General features: G+C 40.7%; 1 protein-coding gene across 3 annotated transcripts; it reads right to left on the bottom strand.

Annotated features, from left to right (window-relative positions):
* Window positions 1–192: 192 nt before the first annotated feature.
* itpk1b (inositol-tetrakisphosphate 1-kinase b) lies at window positions 193–27,638 on the bottom strand. Of its 3 annotated transcripts, none has more exons than XM_061063043.1 (11): window positions 27,345–27,638; window positions 26,682–26,843; window positions 24,394–24,418; window positions 15,669–15,794; window positions 11,587–11,704; window positions 5,197–5,295; window positions 4,928–4,968; window positions 4,482–4,647; window positions 3,302–3,369; window positions 3,054–3,216; window positions 193–2,756 (listed from the first exon to the last, which is right to left on the bottom strand). In XM_061063043.1, the coding sequence occupies exons 2-11, from the start codon at window positions 26,774–26,776 to the stop codon at window positions 2,434–2,436; spliced, it is 1,224 nt and encodes a 407-aa protein (XP_060919026.1). In that variant the 5' UTR covers window positions 26,777–26,843; window positions 27,345–27,638; the 3' UTR covers window positions 193–2,433. The 3 variants fall into 3 exon arrangements, with proteins under 3 accessions (XP_060919026.1, XP_060919027.1, XP_060919029.1); XM_061063044.1 differs by having other exon boundaries at window positions 27,439–27,638; XM_061063046.1 differs by lacking the exons at window positions 24,394–24,418; window positions 27,345–27,638 and having other exon boundaries at window positions 26,682–26,689.

Genomic DNA, 27,638 nt, shown 5'->3' with positions numbered 1-27,638 from the left:
TAAGAGTTTCAATGTGGTTTTGGGAATATAGAATTCATAAAGAAAGCAAGTCTACAGTACTGCAGAATATTCAAAAATAAAAAGTGAAGTTGTAAATCCTTCATGTGCTATTAGAGACCTTCATAACACCTCTGTAAAAAAAACAACTAAGACAGCATTTTACACATTATGCAATAATCAACTGCAGCCACATGAGGTTTCACATGTTTATTTTGCCCTGTTGTTTTGGCCATTTGATTAAAAAAAGGTCACAAAATTGTGGATCTCTCGATTACAGAACTGATACAAAACAACATACTGTACGGATGTAAGCCTAGGCATATATACATGTACTGTACAAGACAACCAAGACGTAAACATTCAGGTGGAGGCTGGGAGCATGATGAGACTGTCTAGGCTGCAGAAATGACAGAGGGTAGGATTAACCATTTATTTCCCATTTAGAAGTATAATTAGGAGCACAATATAGGACACACAATATAGTGGTACACACGTATCAGCCTGAACTGGGACACTCATTTGTCCCTATTGATGTGGAATCAGTAGGGAAAGGATGCGAGGCGTTCCTCTGAACCTGCTGCAACATTCTGAATTCATTCGAGCTCAACAACACCAAAAAGTATTTATTTTTTTCAGATTGCTTTTGTCCCAGTGAGATGGCTGCTCTGACACGATTTATGATCATAGTACAAGGTAGAGGACAGTCAGTCCCCTCAGATACTGATGGAGGAAATAAAACAGCAAGGAGGTCTTTGGGACAAAGATAGAAGCAGCAAGTTCAGAGGAAGGCTAAAGAGAAAATCTGTATTTACTGCAGGTTGTCCCTTTGACCCCACCTGTACAACCACACCCAGCGTTTTACTACTCCTCTAGTAAATATCCACCATTTGTTCCAAAACATCCCGTGCTTTTCTTTCCGTTCATATTAACAACCCCCCCCCCACCACCATAAAATCTCAATAAAATAAAGTTGCTCTTAGTAGATATCAGGACAAAGATATTAACAAAATCAGAGTTAAAACATTTCTCAGTGAACACTGGGAAAAAAAGCTGGACTGTCTCCCCTCCTAATGATTTCAAAGTGGTACAGAAATACAGCAGCTGGAGGAAAATAAACGGGCTAGGCAGAAGGTTTCTTTAACTGCATTTATAAAGAATAAACAGTTCATATTGCTGAACAAATCCTTCAGTTATCTAGATCTGTTCTTGCTTATTTGTATCAAAATAATCAGTAACCAATTGGTGGGTGTCCTGACACAGCTTTTTGCCATATTCTTTGCAGGATTGAATGATTTTTTTCCCCCCTATGCGTCATGAAACATGACAAGCTACACAGCAGCCCCAAAGTCTGTTTGATAGATTAAGTTGGCCTCAGGAGAATATTTGCTCACATCACACAGAATCACCAAAGACACTTGAGAAAGTCTGTTTAAGGAGATTACACACCCATAGTATGATGAGAGAAATCTCACAAAATCCCACTGGAATTCTGAAAGAAAGATCATGGAATTTTCTGGAAAACATCCACAAACACAAAAAGGAATGCAATCCTGGTCTTCCTGCACTGGAGTGACTAGAACAAGTACAGTTTGTTTGTTTAACACCTAACATCATTCACACAGTAGCATCCTCAAAGACCTACAAACAGTGATGCAACAACCATCATTTAAAAAAGAAAACTTGGTCATGGAGATAATCTTTCTTCTGTTCAACCTTTGAAGGTGATGTTGTTGTTTTTTTCTCCTTTCAGGCGTTCTTTCTACACTTAAAGTGAATCTGATGGCACTCGGAGCAGTAAACTTCTTTACCTGTTTGTTCAAACTAACAAAACCTCAAACTATCTTGTCATTCATTTTTAGACTCATTGTCCTCTATCATCAGTTGGCCACTGTCACATAGCAGCCTGGGATCTGTGGAGTAGTGTTCAACTATCAGGCCACCTTTTCCCCTCTTCACTTTGTGCAGAGGAGTCACTGTGACTGACTGATAACAAACACACATCACAGGCAAATCTAAGACTACCTGTGTGTTCATATGTTTGTCAGAGAAACAATAGATCATACATTGCACATCTAGTGGCACATCTGTCTCCAGTCCTGATTGGCTACCTCATCTGGACCCTTTAATCACAAAGAACTCACATAAGAGAGAAAAATAAAATCAGCTATTAGGCAAAGTTCCCAAAAGTTCACATTACAGTACTGTTAAGTCTCATTAGACTAAACCAATAATACAAAAAGGCAGAGAGAAAAAAGCGTACACCCAATCACCACCATTTTCAATAACTATATAGGAAAAGGTTTGCTTTTTGATTAGATATATTATAATCATTAACATCATAATTATTATGATTATTATTCATTATTATTGTCACCATTGTCATCCGTTTTGTTTGTTCAGGTCAAACGGAGTAGGGGGGGTAGGGGGAGTCAGTCACTGGGAGGAAGCCTTGGTAGCTATTGTGGACAGTGCACAGTGCTGCTGGAAGTTGGGGGACATGGCCGAGTTGCAGCCCAGTCTCTGACGCTGGCCCTTCAGGCCTCCATCTCCCTCTACTATCCACGGGCTGCCACTGGCCTCTTTTCCCAGCATGCTGCAGCAGCCTGGGGCTGGAGGGGCGGCGTTGGGTACCGTGGTGTTTACCGGCAGCGCTTTGGGCTGCTCGCTGGAGGGGGCGAAGTCTGGGTTGTGGCTCTGGAGGACGCTGGTGATGTGGTTCAGGAGGTCATTGAAAAACTCTGGGACGCCCTCATAACCTGAGAATACAGAGGCCCACTCATGAATTAAGACGATTTCATGTACTGCAACTAAAACTGAAATCATTTCACTTCATTTGATGATCTCCAGATGACCTCCTTTTGGTCTGGATTGTATCATAAAATGGGGTTAGTAGGAAACGATTGTAGTTCATGTGCACATAATGACAGTGACATGAGAAAAAAAAAGAGGGTCACAATAGAGAAAGCTTCTGAAAAAGTCAAGCTTACTGTTGATTTCAAGTTAAAAAAAAAAATAAGATGACAAAACAATCCTGCTTGTACAGCTGTACCTACCAGGGAATGCATTGACGTCGATGACGGCGTGTTGGCCTGTTTGGTTGTTGATGATGACGTCAATACCAAACAGGGACACGCCCAGTGCCTCCCGCAGTGACCTGGACAACTCTCTGATGACATCATCGCTGGGTGGCTGGGACACTCCCTCCAAGTTCTCTCTCTGGTATAAAATATTAGCGTGTACTGGTTAATAAAGAACTAAAAATATCACATGGAGGTGGAAGTCAATGACTCTTTGGACGTACCGTGGTTAAGTCTGAGGACGACTCAGGTTTGGAAACATTGTGGCTGTTGAAAAAAATGGCTTTCCTGTCTGAAAAGGAAAGAGAAAAGGGTTAAAGTGGGATCTGCAAGAGGCTTGACGACACTTTGCTTTCTTTGACTTCAACATTAAACTTTTCTTGATTTAGGCACTAGGTGGCAGTAAAGCTCAACAGCACAATGAGATCAACGGGGTTAGCACTTTCCTTTATTTACAGCTTTCAGCACCTGTTGCAAAAAAAAAAATAGAAACCTAAAACTAACCCACCCTGGTGTAAAGTATTTTAACATTGAACCCTGAGAGTCATAACAATGTCATGTTGAGTTTTCTTTAAAGATAAAAAAAATAAAAATGTCCTTTGAAGCATTAACTCAAGTGACATAAGTTGCATAATTTATTGCCCCTGTTTTTATTTGTTATTACTGTAATGATTAACATTAAAGGAGTGTTAGAGGGAAGGAAGAGGGGATAGGAGTGGAGGGAAAAAGAGATTTCCAACACAGTCCAAAAGATATTCCCCAGAGTTGCAGAGGGTTGTTAAAATTAAGTGTTGGGCAGATGTCCTCGTTCATTCCCAGACTGGATGAGCAGTCTAAACTCTGCATCAGCTGGGAAGGAAGGCTGGATGGGAAACACATTCTCTTACACTCATCTTTAAAGTTCTCCACAAACATGAACCCTACCTCTCTTAGTCCTCACAACTCAATCTTTCACCCAACTGTGCATCCCCACTTATTGATTACACAATGCATACCTCCTGAGTACACTGATCTGAATGCTATGCAGCTGCAGCACTCAGCATTCCAGGATGAAAGCAGCCATTCTCTCTGCAGTGTTACACAAAGCAGACAGCTACACGAATAGTTTGACGTCAGTTTGCATGATGGCCCTACACTGTACCTCATGCAAATACTGCAGTCGTTTGCGTAAGGGGACAACCCTGCATTCAAAGTTGTACTATGGGTAATGTTTCTGACAATTTTATGGAGAGGGACGCCAATCCTCTTCTTTATTTTCCAACAGCCTGTACCTACTATACTGCATCCCTTAAAAGGTCCAATCGCAGAAACTATAAAGCCTTTTTATGAGCACTTTATGCAGGAATTTAGAAAAGCCTTGCAACTTGTACAGTCTGGCTTGTGTCTGCCCGTCCAATTCCTCACCAGCAGGTCCAGCAGGGAAGTTCTTCAGTGAGGGTCTTTCCACCACGGTGTACGAGTCTCCCACCACAAACACCTTGTAGAGCACTGCGTTGTGGTTGATGAAGCTCTGGATCACACAGGGAGGCTTTACGTCCTTCAGGTCCTCTTCGCTGAAGATAATGGCCATCTGTGGACAGATTCACACAGGAAAAGACTGACTTTTTTAAACTTTTAAAAAAGGAGGCACTGTCAGACCCAAGTCCAGGGAAGTTATTCAACGCAGTGAGTGTGGAGGAATGAGGAATATTTGGCCAGGCTGACAGTGGTATTGATTTCTGCTGACACACAAAGGTACTGCACTTTATTGGATTTTTTAAAAAATTTGACAAGGATTTGACAATCCTGGGGCGGTACAAGTGTTAATGTTTGCACAAAACAAACTGTGGAGGGTGTGAGTGACCTCTCACCTCGTGGGAGTTGGTTCCATGAGCCACTCGTGTTTTGCAAACTGAGGAAGAAATAAAAGGTGGGGAGAACTTAGCAAGGTCAGGAGAACTTTGAACAACACCAACAAGCAGAACCCAAAGTCTCTGTCCAACTCTGACAGTGAACACAGAATACACACAACACTTTTTTTAAAAGAACAAATGGTGTTAAACATTACAGTATTTGGTCAAAATAATGCATTACGAAGTAAAAAGGTAAGTTCTCTGTATTTGAATTAAAAAAAACTTACTAAAGGGGAATGTGAGTCCTTGCCTCCTGATCTGCTCCAGCACATCCGGGCTGCAGTCTGTGTTCAGGACCATGAAGGGAGGAGAGCAAATCCTCTCATCTGATCAAAGAAGAAGGAAGACATGGATGGAATTAAGGGAAAGCCTTTAGAGAAAGGATTCCAAAAAAAAAAAGTGGAGACTATTTTAAAACAAATGATTATCTTAATTATGAAAAATGCAGATCATTTCCAAATTTACTTTCTTGTACATAGACTCAAAATCCTTCCCAAAAACATAAGGAGACATGGTCGATCTATTTTATTTTAATTGACCATCTTACTAAAAGCCAAAAAATTTAATTTCTAAATTACACAAAAAATGAGTGACAATTTTCTAAACAATAAGAAATTGAACCCCATGTACATGAATCAGTTCTTTGAACAGTTATCGTCTACGTTTTGAAAACATTAAATCCTGTAACATCACAGACAGGTTCATATTTCAGCCTCTGCTTCCTGGTGAACAGCTTTATGTTCCTGTATGATTAATGATCCTGCACACTGTCAACTGCACGCAATAGCTGAAGCATTATGGAGACTTTTTTTCCCCCTCCAGAAATAGCAGCACTCGCAGCGATGCTACTGTTATCATCCATAGCCCACTTAGGGAGAAAATGAAGGACAGCACAGCCTGTTGGAGTTTGAGCAAAGATACTAAAGACTTGTTCGACATGAGGAGTAGATGAGTGCGTCATAAATGCATACACACACACACCTTATTTTTTACTTAATCAGGCTGTTTTTATACATGTGTTTTTTAAATATTTGTAACAGATTTAGAGGACAAACACAACAGAGGTCTACTGAGGCTGGGGGGAACAAATGACTCCTGTCCAAATAAATAAAGCTGAAAGCTGCCAGGCCCTTCTGCTCCTCCTCACAAACACACACACAGGAAAATTCTGAAATACAGGAAGACCCACAATCTTGTGAGGAACTAGAGAAGAGTGGAAATACGCTGAGGACCTTGCAGAGTCATCAGATACACCACCTTACTGACAGATTGAAGTCGGTCACCAGCACACAATACAGGTGCAATTAAACAATAAAACTTGTGCTGACCTTTTATAAAATGTAAAGATCCAGCCTGTTTCTAACCCACATGCACATCCACCATGTTTTTACATCACATCATGTTTGTTAACCACACATCCTGTAGCAACAGGTTGGTCGGTTCTGATAAGACAGAAAATAACAAACATCCTGCAGCTCCATCGTACTTCTCCATATCAGGGCTCAGAAGGCATCTATATTAACGTTCTGCCTCCTGTAATTTCCCCTCTCCAGTAGGTATGTTTGGCCGATAAGGCAGCTGGATGGAGATATCACCACAGGAAATCAGCGAGAGGCCCAAACCAAGAGCTGGCAAATTACTAATGACAAAAACACAATAGGAACATGCCGGCCTTTGTGTGCTGCAGGCCGTAGCCGTGGCAGTGCTCCCTGCACTAGCTATTGCTGAGGTCAGGGGAATCTCATTTGCCTACATTTACTCTAGTGCTGAGTGTTGAACTCGGGCTGTATATCGGGGGCCCACACTCATCTACAGCCAGCACAGCAGCCACAAAGTGAAGAGACACACATCACTTTCAGAGAAGCCCACAATGAAAGCTGATGCGTGAAGAGAAAGAGACTTTAAAAGCCGAAAACTTAAAACACAAAGTTCTTGAGTGAACTTAAGTTGAATTACTGGTCCAAGTTAAAATCAGCCACATCTGCTGGTGACTGAGGAGATAAGGCTGCAAATACAGCAGTCCTGTTTAAAGATCATGTGTTCCCGTGTCATACGGCTGCATAATGGTCGGGTGAATGGAAACATACATTTTTAATATTTCCAGCTAATTGTTGTAGTTTTGTCTATCTTTCAGAACGGTCTAATAATGCACAAGAGCAGAAACATTTAGTTGATTAGTTTGTTATCCAAATTTTGACAATAGTTTTGTTGTAAAAGTCACTTGTCAGCCTAACAGTTTTGAAATATAGCTGTACAGATGATTTAAAAGGTAGAGGTATTTATTTGTTGTGTACAAAGAGCATCTCTGTCTTATCTTACTAATATCATCAAACTATATGTTATAAACATGATCAGAGTTTAACCGCCCATATCCAGGTTTTACCTCTGACCTCTCCTATTTGCTATTCTGATGCAAGAATAGTGTTTATTAAATTAGGACTCATTACTGACATTTCAGGTACAACCTGTTCTTCAGTTCAGATTATCTGGCTCAACTGTGGTTTGTTCACATGTCGAACTGTCTGAATTTGTTGCAGCAATGGTATCATGTATCAATAACTCTAATAACTAATACATATAGAAAATACAGTGTTATAAAATCTGACAATAATCAGCAGAGCTAGGTCAATATAACCTAAACAAATCAACTGGAATAACTCTGCTGACGTGCCCTCTAGCTAAACAGGTTCTTCACTGTGAACATGTGCTTTAACCATGATGTACACAATGCAGTTTACTAAATAAACTATTTTATTTTTAATTTAAAAAAGTATCTCCAGACCTCAAATATTGGGGGCGCAGATGGCCTAGTGGTTAGGTGGCGCCCTATGTACGTAGGCTATAGTCTCTCTGCCGTTACATGACAGACGACCACAGAATAGCCCTATTCTCTCTCACAGGCAGATATTTGTTCTGAGTCCTGTAACCTTTCCCTGCACAGCTGGGTCTGGTCCAGTGTTGGCTCTGCAACCAGTCACTTTAGGGAGCGGGAAGCCAGCAGGGTTACCCATCAGTCATCTCTGCACTGGCTGCAACTACACGCTCGTCATACTGCTGTTATTTTACCAGGACAGGAATAGCAACATAATGTCTTTCAGAAAACAGTGCTGAAGGGAAAATGTCCCTATTACATCACCATGTTCCCAAAGACTGATGGCGCTAAATTTTGTCAAACAAAAAAAAAAAAAAAAAAAAACTATCAACAGAACTAAACCTTGTTTAGCAGAAAACATGTCAAGCTCCAAGATAAGGATTTATAATAGAGAGCAGGGAATGGTGGGTAAGAGAGAGTGGCCAAGTTTGTAATAGTGTGCATGCTTGGCTCTGGTGGACATTTTAGGGATAATGGGGTGGAGGGACGGGTGGGGAGGATCAATCTTTGGCTCTGTCTAAACACTGCGTGCTTGCAGCAGACCCGGCGGAGCCCTGGACAACGTTTACAGGAGTCTGCGATAAGTTGCTTTAAAAAGTCATTATCCAGTTATGCAGGGTTTGTTGGTTCATCCTCTTGTCTCATCTTAACATACACTTGCTGCATTTCCTTATTTGTCTTCTCTGTTACATCATATCTATACACGCAAAAATCTACAAACATACAGACGACAAATAATTCCTCAACAGGCCTGTAATAAAGCCGTCAATTCAGACCCCCCCCCCCCCCCCCCCCCGCCCTGGTATTGAGACATTAGCTAAAGAAAACAGCAGAGACCCCAGCTTACATTAAGCTTCATAAAGAGCGCTTCTGTTGAGGTGGAAGGCTGAACTCGCATGTTGCTATTTAGAGCTCGTTTCCTAGAAACCCCAGCATCTTCTCCCTCAACTGCTCACAACACGGTCCCCCTCCCAGGAGAGGGGGCAGCAGGATTTTTGATCATTTAAATTGACCTCTCCCTCCACTTAAACTATTTTAAATAAATGAACTCTTGTGCTCAAATTACTAGTCTTATTTTAAAAAGGTTTTTGTTTCCTTACAAAAGGGTGAGTCCTATACTGACTGGATAAGTTATTTATCATTTAATGGCTGACATACAGGGGACTCTTTCTTTAAGATGGGTGATCATGTCTACTTACTTGGCTATACGGACTTGGATGAGTGTTTGGGTCCAAAAGGGTTTCAGGGTTTTTCATGCTTAGACTATGATTACATTCTGATGACATGCATAAAATGGGACACTGGTTTAGTGAGTCTTGCAGAATTGTGGAGCAGTCTTCGTAATAACAGAATAAACCAGGAAGGTTTCAGTTTGATCCCACTTTATTCTGAAATGTTATCCTGAGCTGGGGAGGAATACGCTTTTACCATCTAGAGAGGCTTTCACTTTAATAGGAGAGCTGACTTGACGACGGTTTCTGTCTATAAAAACAGTCCAACATATCAAAATGAAACATACACAGGAACGAGGAGATTCAGCTGAGTAACATAAACAGTTACCTTTGCTCTAGCTCACAAAGGAAACAAGTCAGACAACAGAGTGGGGACAAAATTCCAAAGAGTTTAACTTTAAATCATCTCCAACATAACATTGGAACAGGCTGTTACTTGTACTTAAGTTAAAATCCATTTAAACAAATACGAACAGAGAAGCTCAATGTTCTGACACGAGGGGACATTTACCATTAAGACACCACTCGAGTGATAAAATAAAGTTTGCCTTTTTTTTTTTTTTTTCCCCAGAGAAAGCACAAGCGCATCTCAAGTGCTTCCTCCCATTGACTTCTATTCTGAGTCACGCAGACTGTGGAGCATGGCACCTTCTCTATGGCCTCTTAGTAGAGAGGCACTGGGTTGCCTTGGCAGCTGCTCCAGGACTTCTTGGTCTCAGCTGATAAGAAGAAGGAAGCAGCAGTGCCTAAGAAAGCAAGGTAGCCTTTTTCCACACTCTCCAACTACCGTCTAGTTTTACTGTGACCTTAACCCAGTTCTCTTAGTCGATAAGTGCACTTATCCTTCGTCACATGCTTTTTTTTCTCTACAATCACAGTAGTGTGGTGTAGGATTATAATGTCTTACACTCCATTCTTGTGTCTCAACCAACCACAAGTGTCAGTGAGGTTTGGTATGCAGGCTTACGTGTGCACAAAGAGCCCCACTTGCATTAATGGAGTGGAGAAAGGGAAAAAAAGTGTCCTTTAAATGCAGCCAGTGAGCCAAACCCCCCCCCCCCCCCCCCCCAAACTGAATACACAGTAAGACAGTAAGTGATGCAGCTTATACTTGGTTACGCAACAGCCATCATGTCTGTTTGGATAAAAAGACGTCTTCTTGCGGTTCTATTTCAGGAAACTAATGACACTGGTGACATGCTGAAACGCCTCTGATCCTCTGCTCTGACACCAGACTGCAGCTCCTCATAGAGTCACTCTGAAGTAATACCTAAAAGGTTTATGTTCCTTGCCATGTACGGGGGTAAAGGAAATGTGGAAATGCGGATGAGTCACAGGTGTGTTTACAGTGTGTGTGGGTAGAGAATGTGTTCCTGCCTGCCATCACTGCATTTCTTCTCTGCCTTGAGTCAAAAGACAGTGTCTGCTGATTAGTTTATGGGATCAGCCACACAGGAAGGTGTTCCTGGACAGACTCGAAGGCAAGTTCCTGATCTTTCAGCGAGGAAAAATTAAGAGCTGAGTAGATATATTGTTCAGACAGAGAAGGAAATGGATATTCTGTTGCATAAAAAAGAGAGAGGAGAGAAATGATGATATCAGCGTAGAGCTCAACCGACAAGATTTTAACATCTGCTCGGAAGCACGGTGTAAAATAACTCAAGTGAGAAATGACAGCGCTGTCATGTTATGTGTTCGTCCCCTCTGGAGGTGAAGAGGAAAGACAGAATCTGCAGAAGGCAGCGTCCAAGAAGTAACAGTTCCTTTATCATTTAAGACAACTTCTGCTTCATGTAATATTGAGGAAAAAAAAGAGAGGAACAGATAACTTAATTTGAACCCATGACACGCTGTGTATTGACTCTATCCACTGAATGAAAGCCTGGTCATAAGGCCATAAAGATGACAACACAACACGGGTACAGGTACAACTAAAAAGAAAAGCAGGAGACAACAAGAGTCCAGCAGTAAACTTCACCTATATCAAACTTAAAACGTGACACAACTTAAATTGACTAAACTTTTTGGACACTTTGGAGGCTGCAGCACTGCTGAATTGTAACACATCGTACTACTATTTGATCTGTTTTTTTTCACTAAAACATATGTAATTAGGTGAACAAACTACCAGGAAAAAACGTCTCTGCTTTAGAAGAAATCCAACATCAATAAAATTGTAGCTGCCGAGTGATAACCACATGAAGGTACTATTTTTTTGCTGGCCTGTTGTTTGAGACTGCATAAGTATCAAATAGATGTCCTTTACCCCAAAGCTGCAACTGAGTGAAATTTGCTTGTCCTCTTATATAATTGGTGGGAAGCATTTGGTGATTTAGTGGCTCACTGCACCATAGATTACCAACTGAATGGGAGCAGTAGTCTATAAAATTGGCTGAACACATGCCAGTTTTATCAAACGTAACACTTTTCTTTTCCTTTTTAGCAACATCTCCTTTCCTTTCCTTCTCTCCTTTAGATGCTAGTGTGACCTGGCATACATCAAAACATTTTACCTTGCATACAGCTTTCTATCCTGTGGATGAGCTGGTAGGACTTGCAGCGGTCCAGCAGAGTCCGGATAGCTGGAAGGGGGTCCAGGACAATGGTCTCGGGGTGAGCATCGATGTAGTCCTGAAACACAGAGGGACATTTTTAATATCATTGTGTTTGGATGTATGTTTCTGTTTAACACTCAAGTGAATATGTCCACCCATCTGTGGCCAGGGATGAGGGAACAGAAGATATATTTACACACATTGAATATACGCATCAGAACAGATTACCTTCAATACATCCATGACCCTACCCTCCTCACATAATCAAAATACTTACGCCAGAAGGATAAGCATTCAAAGGAGATTTTATTTTTTCACTGATGGGAAAAAAGTAATAAAATGACCACTAGACTTTTCCAAGATATTAGACTCATGAGACTGGGAGCAAAGTGGGCTCATTGTGACCCTGATCTTGACCTTTGATCACCAAAGTCGAATGTACTATTCTTTGAGTAAAGGGGACATTTGGGCCACATTTGAAGACATTTCCTCCAGGCCTTCCTGAGACATCTGTCCATGTTTTAATTACTGGCCCAATTACAAAGGTGCAGGCAGCAGCATCTCCCCAGATTCAATGATTAAGAATGTAAACGAAAACAGATGCTAAAAACACGGTTTGAACAGGACTGTTCATTTTATTGTTTAAGTCATCATGGAAACTGCTCAACATCAAAAAGAAGATTATTTTCCATCAACTATTGAACTCTAGGTTGGACATTTTTGTGATCAACACTTTGCCATAACACAAATACATCCATGCAGATTAGAAATGTGAAACAAACCTATAACAGAAGTAAACTAAAAATACAAACAGTAAGTTGAAGGGTCAACAGGCCTCACTCTAAATATAAGTGTGCGCTTGTGTTGATCTGTGTCTGTGTGCTAGAGAGAGCATGAGATGTATGCCAGCGGGTGTGTGTAGGTTACATCACTCCATCTCTGCATGTTCGGCTGTTAGGTCAGCGTGAGGTTTGCTGATTTACATAACTCCTCTCCACTCCTGATGTCCCCACACCACCTCCCCTCCACTCTGCCACTCTCTGCTTTCCACATTCCCATCTCTGCTCTGCCAACCATTCCTTCAGAGCCATTTCTCAGGTGGAGCTGGCTCGGCCCGCACATAAAACAAACAGCCTGCCTGCACACACCACGGCTCGACTGTCACACATGTTTGCATGATATTAAACACACGCTGCAGAGTCAGACATCAAGCACAAACATGCTGCCTGGAAATAAAAAAGGCCCGATTACTGCCTGTCTATTATTATACACGCACATGCTGACGCACGCAGCATGTAAACAATGCCTTCGCCTCGACACGGAGGACCATTGTGTAGGATTTATTGGGCTGTAACATGGAACCCTGATCAAAGCCAGTCAGGCGGTTATGCAAGTCAAAGCATGCTGCCGCCAAAAAATATTAATCCAAACAAATCATCCAGGGTTTTTAAGGAATACTCAGCTGATAAGAGCTGTCATTGCCAACTTATAAATCTCAGAAAAATAAATGCACTTAAACGCAGACAGATGGAGAATAGATGGAGATCAGCGATGTCCAGTCATGATAGAGCATAAGAGACATATGTATGTGTAGGTATTAAAGAAGGAGGGGAGTAAGGGCTGCACTTTTCCAGCATGTACATATGTCCAGACAGATCTGATTCTATAAGAGAACCAGAGGATCTTAAGCAGAGGATCAGGTCTAAGTTATTGGTCTTTTCTGTAATGACACAAACATGAAACCTGAGGTTGAGCAGGATTTTTAGCATTTCTAAGACACAGGTTTGCTTTATCACATCAGGAGGATGATTAGCTGTTAATCAACAAAAAGGAGACCACTAGACTATGAATTTAATCTACAGGATGAAGTCCATGAAAAGTAATCAAAAAGAGATAATGAAAGATAAAAACACCTGCCGACTAATTTAGTCCCTGAATACCAATAATAAACAATATCATGGTAACCAATGTACCCTTGTTTATGCTGATGATATTTGTCAGAGGTCTGTGCACACGGCTCTCTCCACTGAATCACCAGGGAGCATCCCAGCCTGACGTTTTGTTTTAAAGAGGGAGGTATTTATAGAGGAAGACTTTTCCCCTTCACCACAACAAAGGAGTATTTATGATCACAGCTGTGTTATAATAGAAATAAGCCAGTGACTAAATCTAGGCAAAAATGTAATCACAGATGACAGTGGTGTTCAGGTAAATAGCCAGAACTCAACAAGTACAAACATGTCCGAGCCACAAAGCTGAGTTGTTGATTGAGCAGCTAAATCTTGGCCCAACCTCAGTCTACAGTTGACGCTGTAAGAAAATGACTGTTTTCTACGGAGTGCGCTGTTCCACCCGACTCAGTGAAGCCTGCACAGCTGGTTTGGTGACTTCAGGTAGTTAGGTACACAACAGACTTGGAGGACAGCATTATAATAATCATGATGAATTATCTTGATGATTTTAATAATGTAATAAATGTTTTGTCTTTTAAATGTAAAAGAAAAAAGAAGAAATGTTTTAAAAAAAAAAAAAAACAAGGCCGTTCTTTAAAAACGTAACTGGAGGATACTTCATATGGACTTCCTGATCGAGCTAAATCGGGAACATGTCGACAGAAACGTACGAGGTTGATCATGAGTGCAGCTCCTCTAAGTCATTCAGAGAGAGAAGAAAGCTTTGAAGCGTGTTCACAGTGACACAGCAGCTGAAACCTGCTGTTCATGTGAGATGATTATCTGTAAACCTCATGTACCATTTAAGTCCTGACCATACCGTCCAGGGAGCCCCTGAGCTCTATCGTCTCATACAGTAGGTTCCTCTGGATCGTTGGTGCAGATGGTCAACTACTACATCTAATACTATCAGCCTTACATCTATTATCATTATGATTTATATTAAAGTAAATCTTAGAGCTGTTTAACTTCAACCTCTAGTTAACATAATCAGTCCTCCCTGTTCATCGTCATTACAGTTGCTAATAGACTCATAAGCTGCTACTACACATACTTTGACCATTATGTATGCATGTGCCTTTCTGTGAACATGTGGATGATTTTTCTATTTGTTTTCTTATTGATTCTAGTGGAAGCAGCTGAATGCTTGGCAGCACTTTGAGTCCAAGACAAATTTCCCCATGGGGATAACAAAGTGTATCATGTCATATCGTATCATTATTACCAACATTGTAGTTATAGATCTATCCTATTCATTGTTGTTGCTCTGTTTGTCTCCATCCTTCTATCTCACTTTCCAAGCCCAGCACAGTATCAGCAGACAGCTTTTCATCATGAGTCTGGTTCTGCCTCTTAAGGAAGTTTTGCAGGCCACTCCAACTTTCTTAATTGTTGCCAATTGCTTTGCTTGATTAATCAAGCTATACAAATAAAGACTGATTGATTATGATCAAGAAAAACTCTTGAATGTTTTTTTTTATGTCACAGCATTTGGGGTTAATAAGTCACTGCTTTGCTCCAACAAAGCTGTGGACGTCTTTCATGTTTTTGCACCTACTTTTAGAAAGTCCTTAGTCCAGTCTGACAATCAAGCTTCTCTCCCTTTTTCCCCCCTTATAAAACTAGATCAGAAGAGTTTAGCAAATGTTTCATATCATCTGTGCTGATGGCGGCTGGGCCGTTTGATCATTGGTTCATTTTATGAGATGCGTGACATCAGGGTAATTAAATCATTTGAACAATTCTGTCTGAACACATAGATGACATTGGCCTAAATAACAGTTTGAAATATGCAAAAGCTATTATAACACCAGGAGCTGCCTTGTAGGAGGAAAACCAAACAGTAAACTGTATCATGAAAAAATAATGTTTTTTAACATATTTGTGAATGAAGGTCAAGACAAACTTTAGTACTTAAACACTGTCATAAATGTTAATCAACTGAGGAAAGATATTTCTCAAACATATAAATGTATACATCAATCGTGTAACCTTAAAAATGTTTAGGGGATTGTGTTTCAAAAATTCAAAATGATCATTTGCACTTGCTCTACTTTTCTGCGTAACAATACCGGAGGGCAGACATACCTGTACTCTTTGCACCAGCAGCACAGCCTGGGAATCATTCTGGTCCGCCTCCAGGATGAGGTCGGTCAGTTTGTGGATGATGACGTCCAGGGGTCCCTGCTCCTCCAGAGGCTGGCTGAGGTCCAGCTGAGGAGACGAGAACAGACTTGGGTCAAAGGTTATGTTGCAGACAGGTTCTCTCAGGTATTTATTTATCAGACTTAGAAATGATTGACTTCAGCAATCAGTCACCAAATGTGATCATTTTTATTTTTTTCAAAACAGCCCAGAGTGTCTCATCACTCTTCAATCCATTAAAAATGAGCACAAAATCTTTCTCTTACTCATCATGTATTTATAGTGGTAAAATTGGGGCAGCGAGTGTGTTTATTTGTTTTGAATTACACCATAAGGTTACAATTCTGATGTCACCTCTTTTACTATGAGCTACAAACTATCTCCTTCTGGCCAAACGTCCAGTCTCGCTTAACTTATTCCACGGCCTCTGAGAAAACACCACAGTAGCATTTGTTTGAAGTTTACAGCAGCCGAAAACGCTGCATGCAAGAGCCAAGTAGATCACAGCAAGTATCCTAAGCACGTCTCCAGGTTTGATAACACTTATGTGGGTCAGGGCTTGCCCACACAAAAACACACGAGAGATTCTAATCTAGCCCAATTCACAAAGGTTATGAGCAGAAATGTCACTAGTAACAGACACACATCCAGCTAGAAAACTAACTCTTATGTGCCAGTCCTCCATCCAGAGCTGTGTTCAACCTGTTTGATAACAGGATATTAAATATATGATTTTGTCTTGGTTTGTGTGACAACACCAAACCCCTGACCCGAGTGATCCGCTCTGGTTTGGCTCCTGATAGATCATGTGGGGAGGGCCAGAGTCATGAACGTCTCAAACTCGTGTGATTACATTTTTATTTAGAAGTGGTTAGTGCGCAAATCCCTTTTCACAGACGCTATAGTCCTCCAAGCAGGGGTTCCAACCCGACCCGCGGCTCCTTTCCAGCGCTCTCTCTCCCTGAATTCAAACCCTAGCCACTGTCCTATCTCTATAATAAAGGCAATAAAAGCCCAAAAATAAATCTTTAAAAAAAAAAAAAGAGAAGTGGTTGATGTGATAGCCACATTGTTAAAAGCAGCCAAACTTTCCACCCAATCTATCAGGTGCTCCACTGTGGAATATTGCTCGATTCGGATGATCAATGTTTGGCACGGTGGGAAATCATCACTGAAGGCACAGAATCAGCTGCTCTGGTCCAAGACATCGCTAACCTGGGGGAATCTATGAAGTTGACTAAATGAACCCACCCTCTAATACTAAGCTCATTGTCAAGCACCCCAGTGTGATGGTTAAGATGATTTGAATTATGTTTAAACGATTCATTTAGCCATTTTTCTGTTCAGTCGGTTTTTGACAGAATATTTGAAGGTTAACAAAACAAATTCTCAGTATGCGTGTAGCTAATGACACAAATAACCTCTACTCTGACAAAAAAAAAGAGAGACGAGTTAGATCTGTTTGTTTGCTGTTCTTGTTGCTGCATAATGAAGGGCCTTCTAAAGTTGGGAGGCAAGGTTGTGTAAAAGGAGAACAGACAGTCAGAGACAGAGATAAAGCAGCCTTCAGTGTGTGGCTAGGCATAATAATTACAGAAAGACACCAGAGGAGTCAAAGCATATTTTCAGATAAACGTACCACCAGAACTTATTAGCTTGACCTTAGGCTACGATTAGAGAAAAAAAAAAGTAATACAAGACTGGTTGTGTTAGACACTATGAAAGATAATTTAACAGCACATGACTCTTAAATGTGTGTGATGCAAATATAAGACTCTAAGAAACGGTACAGCTGAAACCAAAATCAACCCAACACCACTTTACTGAGAAGACTGTTTCATAACATTTCATTTGTAAGCTAATGGGAATCACCTGATCATTACAGACAAAAGACATTCGGCAACACCTGTGCAAATAAGCCAGAACTATGCAGGAGCCTACTATCCTTTGTGTCGATCAGACAATACGCACACTGGGACAGATTACACACAGGTGTGGATCAATGCAGGAACTGTAAAACTGTCAGAGATTTCAGTTATTTCAGGGTTGGCCACAGTCAGAGGTAAGATTACCTGGTTAATGATTATGAGAGGTTTGATACTGGGTAGGTGACTAATTAGTGTAACCTTGGGCTTGCCATGTAAAGTCAATAACTGCACAGAGTGTAATCTGGAAAATATCAGATGATTTATGTTCTTTACACACGACAAAGAAAAAAATGTAAAAAGGTAAGACCTTTCCGTAGCACAAGTATGTTCATGTGTTGTTATCTTCTGGTGTGGAATATGAGCTTTTCCACGCCCCACATCATACAGTCTGAGCAGTGTGCCAACATGCAAAGAAATGCCAACACACCCAGTGGTGTTCAACACGAGCTGTATTCCCCAAAGAACTCATTATGCTACATCAACACAGAGTTATGATGGGCAGAGAAAGAAATGCTGTTAGATCTCTTTCTCCTTCACGCTCCATTCCTCCAGCCTGTAGAAACACGCCCTTCTGTCAAAAAAAACCTCACAAACTCCTGATGCAAAAAATGTATAAACCATATGCTGTGATGCAGATTCAAAGCTAACTGGATGAGGGTTAGTGTGGCTCATTGAAAGTTAGCTTTGAGTGTGGCTAAAAAAAACCTCTTTCAAAATGAAATGCCAGGTTACATCTTTATGATATCAATGTATATTTAGATATAAGACATTATCAGGAAAACTAATTACAATTTTGTAAATGCAGAATAGTCTGGTTAAGGCGAATTCCTCCCATCTCAAAATCTTTTACCACACTCATAAGACAATCCTGTTACATCCAATATTTCCATGAAATGGCTCTTATCAATATGACTTCTTTCAGAAGGTTATTTGTAACGATATAGTGAACAAATATTCAGTCAGATACAGCCAGCTTGATTACATAATCTAGAAAAGGAAGGCCGGGTCTAAAAACATAGTGAATGGCTTCTGATGAGTCAGTCGTTACAGCTGGTCCATCAGGAATCATGTGATAGAAATATGAGTATATATCACATAAACATGCTGCTCTGACCTCAATTACACAATGTTGCAAGGCAACACTCATAAAATGTGTTGTCACCTGTGGATTAACTATAACTGGGTCTATGACACTTGCTTCTGCGAGCAATAGTGAAAATAGATGAAAATGAAGGTCAGAGGAAGCCAAGACGGTCGCTCATGTTTTCTGTTTAGCAAATGTCAGTTTGACAGGGTCGAGTGGAAGAGAACTTGTCGTTAATCTCTTGCTTACACAATAACACGGAGTACCCGACCACAGCCTTGCCCCCTCCACAAAAAAACAGAACTGTGTTCATCGTGGGGGTCAACACCCGCCAGCGAAGACGCAACGCAGAGGATGAAACTGTCATCTCCCTTTGCGTCGACATGACCCTGCTTTAGAGCCGTTCCAAAATAACCCCAGCAGTAAAGTCACTGATGTCCTGCAAAATGCTAAAAGCAAAAATGTCAACTGACGTCTTTGTGAGTCCCTGTGGGGCCGAGCACTAGCAGCGAGCCATGGTGATGATGGACAGCATAGAAAACATGCAGGAACCTGGAGGGAGAGGCTGATTAGGGCCGATATATTTCCAGCTTTGATGTAGCGCCACAGTGGGCCCCAGCTTTACTCGGGGGGGGGGGGGGGGGGGGGGGGGGGGGGGATCTAAAAACAGAGATTTTGAGCAAACGGCAGGGACCAACTCCTATTTGTACTTCACAACATACTTAAATTCAAGAATGGTGAACACAAACTTAAAGACCTATTGTTTATTTCATACTTTTATAGTTATACGTCTATGTGTATGGTGAGGCTTCTCTCCACTGGACCTCAACTTACTGAGCTTTTGCTGTGTTGCCAGACATGCCTGGAGAGAGGCTCAGTGCAGACAGCCAAGTGATGAATGATTGATATCATATGCTGTGTAGCAGAGAAACATGTGTCTGACACAAACTATGGCCACACCTTACATGAAGGACAAGACTCAACATGAGGAGAGATCAACATGAAAATGAGTCTCCAGAAAAAAGAAAAAAAAAAAACATATGGAGTCTCAAACTGGGAGCTCATTAGGCTAATGGTCTACTCCTCAATCTCCCTGGAGTCTTCAATGCTGATTCCATTGTGCACTGGAAGGTAATAAAGCAACTCCCATTTTGCTTTGTTAGTTGAATACATTTACTTTATCCTTTAATACACTTGAGACTAAAATGACTTGAGAGGTAGATTAAATCATTTCTATGGGGAAATATTCCCTTTATACACATCGGATCTATTAAATATGGCTCATGATACTTAAGGAGATAAAGACGACACTGCAAGTTCATCTTAGTGACACTGATGAATATCTCTTTACTCATCATCTCCACCCTGATCTCCTAAAACATCAACAGCCCCCACACTTCTTCTTTACAGCTAGCTTACATTTGTGAAATGAACAGAAGTGTAAAAATGACAAAGACGTTTTATTCACAACACAACTGTGCTTGGTTGTAATGACGTGCATACCAACAGCAAAGCTAATGTCATTTAGAGATGTACAGATACTATTATTTTTTTTCCTTCTTAATTCTTATTCTGACACAGACTGCAAACACTCATTGCAGTTATTTGCTAGCTTTGACTAGGGACTAGGGTTGATGTTAATTATCATCAAATGATAATTTACCTGAAACTGATTGATTGTATCTGATGACTCCACTGACCTACACACCCACGATACATTTCGGGCTGTATCAAAGGCCGAACTATTCCAATGTCACTTTATGCTAATTACAAAATCCTGCCACAATCAGCTTTCTTTTCCTCAGGTGAACCAGAGGTCTAATAAATACCCTCTTAAAACAATATCCTGTTTGCCCACCTCCCTAGAGCCAATATGTAGGCAAGATCTAGTATCATGCTGCATACTAACTTTAAATTTTCCAGCGTATAATAAAAACAGTATCTCAATAACTTTCACTGGACAGCCCACTCATGCATAGACCATTCACTGTGATGGGTTCTTTCTCTGAGAGTGAATATTGGCTTTCTCAAGGCAGAGCCCGTCGAGTTAATCTCATCAGCTCTATTACACAGACAGGCTAATGTACGGAGCTGTGACAGGATGAGCTCAGGGCTAAAGGGTCAGTATTGATGAGCTGGTGAAAAGTCATATGGAGAACGGGGTGAGGGTGGGGGGGGGGAATGGAGGGTGAATTTGAATCTTCAATAAAAACAAAGTGAGCTTAATAATGGGTTACTTTACAAAAGAGCAAAAGTGAAGATATTTTTGACTCTAAGGCGCAAACAAACAAACAGTGTTTTCTTTTTCCAGTTATGTTCGTGTTAGTCCTGATGGGCATACATGTTGAGGGGTTTCCCACACCAGAAATGGAAATATAAAATTAAGTCCCAGGGGCTCCCAGATTTAGCAAAACTCTGTTCACACAGGGAGACATAGTAAAGACTGCCAGCCGTCTGGCGGATCAAACTCTTGTGGTAAATATCCATCTATAGATGGAAGTGCGCAGTGAAATATGTCATCATTATAGAGTACATTTACAACATTATTTTGAGAAACAGCTACAACATTAGGTCAGAAAAACTCAAGACAGTTGTTAAGAACGCAAGACAAATATCCTAAAAAACAAACGTGACTTCAGATTATCTTCCACAAAGAATCCAAACCCAACAACAGATATTCAGGCTAATATAACGTACAACAAAGAAGCAAATTCTCACATTTTAAAAGCCAAAATCAGGGAACAATTCCCATTTTCTTGGACTATTGAACAAATATCAAAAGGATGGCTGATAAACAAACTTTTGTACATAGAGTTATTTCCAACAAGTCTGTAGTTTTGACACAAAACAAACAAGTGAATAAGCTTGTTGTGCAATGGAAGTTGACCAATAGCTCATGATGTTAACATCATGAGGTTGGTTTATGCTACTCTACCGAAGTGCCAGATTTATTTTTACTTGGACGTCCAAGGTTGAGTCTTTATCATCTGGACCAACAATTCTGTCACACCACAGGGACGAGGTTAGGTGAGTCAATTATCTGAAAAAGTCAAATGTGAAGCTATGTTGTGCTTCAGTCTTCTAGAAGACATTAAATCCACACTACCACCCACATGAAAGCTTAAAAAACAAAATGAATAAGATAAATAAATAGCTCCACACCATCTTCAATGAAACCCAATTTCCATTTTTGAAGCTTTAGCAGTGCCAGACCAGCTTTAGAGGTAAAATGTGTCTCTCTCATCCCTCTCCTTATTTATGTCTATTACAAAACATTAATCTACTTGGTAAAGTTGAATTCATTCATCGCCTCAATTGTGTACATTTGACTGGGGCTCCGTTAAGACTGGGCTTAAAATAAGATAAGATAACCACAGGACCTTAAGAACCTAAATAAATAAACCTGACATACAGGAGACAAATATAGCTAAATAAGCCTACAAATACATAATATGGACTTACAAATGGCATCATTATTTGCAAAATAGAAGCCTGAGGGCTGCTGGGATGGGCTTGGAATTCAAAAGTGTTATAGGAGAAGACAGTTTTGTACACAGACATTTATATCAAGGCCAAAGCATTACAATGGCAACCATTATCTTCACTTCACTGATGCAGCCATGACAGTACAGGCACAGACTGGCATTGGGTGCATCTCGGGCAGCTGAGTGTGCGGTGTCAGTTCACCGCTGGTATCTGAGTCAACAGAGCTCTCTGAATTGGCAGTGTCATCCCAGATAAAAAAAAAAATGCCAGGAGAGTTTTTGCTGATTTGTTGGAGCAAGAATAAAACTCAACAGGTAGGTCCTTAAAGAGACAAATGAGAAAGGCCAAAAGGCTGTGAAATTCCATTCTCTAGAACCCCCTCGCTGAGGGTCTGTGAGGATCTGCTGTCTCCCAGGAGGGGCTGAATGCCGAGTGGGAAACAAAGCACTGCTTACTTTGGGACTATTCCCAGGACAAGGCTCTTTCTGGGTGTGCTAATGTCGTCAGCACAGTGCAAGGGGAAAAAAAACCTCAAACGAAAGGAAAAAAAAAAAATAACCCTCCAAGAAGAAAAGAGACAGCTTTTTTTTTTTTTTTTTTAAAGAGTGAGAGACTAAGAGAAAATGCAGGATGATTTCCTCCTCAATTGCAGAAAGCACTTAATCTGACAAGCACTTTTCAGCACTGAGCTCCCAGGACAATTGTTACCATGCTGCTGTATGTGCTGTGTCTGGTTACTTAATGTAGTGTGCAATATCTATTAACAGCAGCATTTATGTTCCTAGGTCATGTCCCGATTAGAAGTCGTCCTTTAAGTAAACTAGGAATTACTACTGAAAGACTACTTTTTCTTTACACACATTACTAAGGATGTAGCGATATATCGCAGTGCAATTTAAAACAAATCTACACAAATATGGACAATTTAAATCGATTTAACAAAAATATTAAAACATTATTTTTCAGCAGAGGGCGCTATCAGCTTTAGGCTCTTCAATAAAGAAGAACAAGTGACGATTTTGAGATTGAGAGCGACTCCAACGTGGGAGTGTAGATGCAAAGTGAGCAACAAAACAGTGTGCAAATATTGCACGAGACTAATAAACTACGCATATAGCATCAACACAGTTATGCAGCATGTTAATTGCACCATGCTGTGAAGCTCAAGACGTGGAAAACATTAATAACAAATGCTGGGAAGTGAATTTGAAGTCCCCTAGCCCACACAAGAGCCACAGAGCACATGCATCTGCGGTTTTAAGGATTTGGGTTGTTGATTCACGTGTTAGTGCTGGTTGGAATGACACATCTTTTCAGAAACAAGAATGAATACTAATATTAGGGGACACAAAACCAACTGTTGAAGAAATTCTGTGTCTTTATAAAAAGCTTTATGTGCTTCAATGCCGGCTGCAACTGATGTATGATTGGTTTAAAAAAAAAAATGTTGTGCATCATTTCATTCAGATATTAGAAATACTTTATTTTAATCCCCAGGAGGAGACTCGGAAGATATAGTTATTAGTCACTACACCCTAAAAATTAAAAAGTATTAATTATATATATATTTTTTTTAAATCAGGAAGTGATTTTTTATTTGTATTGTCACAGAACTTAAATAAAATAATTATATTAACTCATGAATTGACTTCAATCTGATGTTTTCTTTTCTTAAAAATCAACAACATTTGTACCGTTTCATATCTGAAACAAATATCACTCTTTTAATACTTAACTGCTTTTAAATGTTCCAACCACACACACACAAACACTCTCACTCAATGAGTAGCCAGTGCCCCAATTAGATTTCTGTGACGTGCAACAGATTTACAAAGTTGACCAGGTGTTGAAACATTGTGCGTGGATGAGTTGCATCACAGCTTAACAATGAGCACGTCCTAATCCGGAAGACAGTGACTGATTATGCGCACGGACTGAAAATAGAAAGCTCGCGAAGCATCTACATCAGGTATGTAGGAGGTAACAAACACAGCTACATATTCACATTTCTGCGGTTAGCTACTGTGTTAAATGTAGTTTCAGCATGAAGTCATAACAAATAAACAGCAGGTACGTCACTGATGATTCTATCAGATATAGAATGAGTGACAGCTTCATTTTTCTGCAGCGAAAGAGACACAACATAAATAAAAACATGTTGTCGACTTACCTGGACAACCTCTATTCCTCTTTTCCTGAAAAAAAAAAAGACAGAAGAGACCGCCAATCAATTACACTGACATTTAACAGACATCAATGATAAACAGACATTACCATTTAGAGAAAGTAGCTCAACGCTGAAAAATGCAAGACATGTTTTCTGAAGACTGCAAAGTGTTAAAAACTGAGCCAAATCATTCAGTGAAGTAAAGACATTGTGACAAAGAACTTAATAAACCCCACCCAGAGCTGGAGAATACTCTACTTTCACAAACAGCACAAAAATACTTAGACTTCAGATAAAAATCAATTGCTAGGCAACAAGCAGACCACTACAAGAGTCAAGTTGTTGAAAGCGCAGAACTTCCCACAAGAGGAACCTAGACTTCTCTGTCTTCCTTATCTCTGACAATACACAGCAGTATTTATGCAACTGACAGTTTGTACTTTCGTTTTATTTTAAGGTGAGGCGACTTCCTCTCTTTCAGGAGGAGAGCTGGTTTTGGGGATCTAGTTCGTCTCATGCAATACCAAAAGTTATCCAAAGAGAACTGAATGACAAGACCAAAGCATCTCCAAGTTGTGGGAATTTATGATGAGGAAAAACCCGGTCCAGCTCAGCCTGTGTGTCCCAGTTGTTTTTGAGGTTACAGCCCCATGGTAACAGCCGTGCAGCCATGCACTGCTTCACAACAATGTGGATATTTAATACTGCAGCTGGCGTGTTTCATGTGGTGTGAATAGGGCCTTTAGTTTGGTCCCATCTCAGATACGGAGATCATCTGCACTCCTACAATTGTTACACAGCGAGCAGATTGAATGAGATGAAGGATAAGAAGACCCGATGGAGAAGGACAACAGGGTCAGAACTTCTGGAACAGGTTTCAAATGGTTTTTAGGACGCCAAGCTCAAACTCAGTGGTTTGTTTTGTTGCGGCAACACCACAGATGTGACTGCTAAAAAGCAACACTGTATCAGGATGAGGATATAAATTCACAAAAATATTCTTAAATAATATTATAGCTTGACAAGTCAAAATGTATTGTAAGAGTGGCTGATGGGCAGAAAATAATATTTAAAATACATTGATCATATGACATTATTATGACAACAGAGACAGGCAGAGACAGCTAAAGTAGGCCAACCAGGTAAAGTAGTTTTACCTGTTTGGGCTGTTCAAACTATTCCCTCAAATCAAATTTAAAAAAAAAATCAAAAAAAATAAATAAATAAAAAACAAAGTGGAAAAAACTTAAAAGGAGTTATAAGTCAGGTTTGATGTCAGTGTGCAGTTTAGTTTTTAAATGTTTCCATTCTCCCTCACTGACTAGCTTCAGTCATTGTTTGTGGTTTGAGGATAAATACAGCCCTCACACAATACAGGTATCTGGGTGATGTCGCAACAAGATGATGAGGCTGCAGACACACCTTCAAAACATTCTCAATCAGATGCCCTGTGTAATAGCCAGTGTCAATCAGAGGAGGGAGAGTCAACATCTACTCAAAGCCATGCCCTACTTTATAACACCTTATATAACATTTTACTTGGCTGGAGATGGATAAGCTAGAACAAGATAACATGCACAGAAGACTCATATAGCTACTCTCGCAAGACTGTAAACTGAAACAACCCCCGGCCACTGTCGAGAAAACCCCTTGAGCAAACTCATGTTGTCATCGTTTCTGTAGACAATAAAATCTCTCTCAACTCGAGACCGAAACCCAAGACTGTCCTAGTTCAAAATCCAATCAATGAAAGATACTGTCAGGGTCAAAGGTTAACTTGGAGTGGAGCTTGTTAACAACACTTTTTTTTTTCTGCCCACACACCTGCCCGGCCTTTTTTTTACGCTTCAGGATGTTGACTCAACAAAAGCACCCGTTTTGGCTGCTTTTCCTGTTGTACACACACACACACACACACCTTGGGACAATAGAACTGTCTACACACATTTCCTTATTGCACCTTGTCTCCATAAGCACTTTTAGTTTAACTTCAAAATGCTTAAGGGACACAAGCAGGGAGGTCAGTGATGCCAATTTCAAGTACAAAAGAGAACACTGAGAATGAAAACTGCCCAGGGGCTATTAGCTGAAAAAGGAGAAGAGATGATAATCCGTCCCTTCTGTCATTGACTAATTATAAGGAAGTGCCGAGTCTGCATGCCTCCTAATACACTGTGACACAGATAGTTAATGATGCAGGTTTGCTATCAGAGTGTACTCCAAGCTGTGTCTGACAGTCGGTTTAAAATCACCTGCCCTGGACTGAAGTAATGGGCGTTGGAGTAAATTACCTGCACAAGTCAGCAAAGGCCTGAAAATTCAGCTTCTTCATCTTCTTCTCGCTGAGCCAGTAGCCGACTCTCCGGCCTTTTAGGAAGGTCTGCATGTCCACTGTGTGTGCTCCGGGGGTCCTTTCCTCGGCAGGTAAACTGTGTGACTGAAGAAGGCTCAACCTGGACAGGCGAGAAGAAGAAAAAAAAACAAAAAAAAAAAACATAAATCATTAGTGTCACAAACGTGCAATGAAGGGAATGCTCAAGTTCACGACTCGGTTTAAAAAGATACTAAACACAACCAGAAGTGACGCTTCCTACGTTATCTGCCTGGTGCAGCTGACACACATTATCAAGTTTCCAAATGTATTATTTCCGTGAATGAGTATCAGCATCAGCGAGAAACACACACACACACACACACACTCTCACACTCTCTCACACACACACACACTCACACACTCTCACACACTCTCACACACACACACACACACTCACACACTCACACACTCTGACCCTCTTTTGGCTAACCTAAATTGCTAACGTTAGCTCGCTAGCTAGGTAGTGACTACCTGCATAGCCAACCGATGGCATGCAATAACTATCTTATCTTGCCAGCCGGGTTGCCCACGATTTAAATGGCTTAAATGAGCCATTCCATGTCTAAATTAATTTACTTACTGTGGCTATCAGCCGCTTGTTAACGTCAACTTGAAGATGAAGCAACTGAGTTCAGTACGTCAACGAGAGTAATGGAGCTAGCATTATAACTAACCTGGTGATTTTAGCACAGCCTCTCTGAATGTGTGTCCTCTTCACAAACTAGCTCGGGTGGTTTCCCATGTTCAGTCTGTCCAGTGAAGAAGGGAGTGAGGGTTTCAAAACGACGTGACAGATGACAGGCGTGGACGGGACTGGTGTTCCTGGTGTTTTCTCTCTCAGACTGAATTGACCGCACACACCCAGGATCGAGGA

Source organism: Labrus mixtus, chromosome 18 (assembly GCF_963584025.1).
Source record: "Labrus mixtus chromosome 18, fLabMix1.1, whole genome shotgun sequence".
In the NCBI taxonomy this organism is placed as follows: domain Eukaryota; kingdom Metazoa; phylum Chordata; class Actinopteri; order Labriformes; family Labridae; genus Labrus; species Labrus mixtus.
This window is presented reverse-complemented; position numbering and strand designations above follow the sequence as displayed.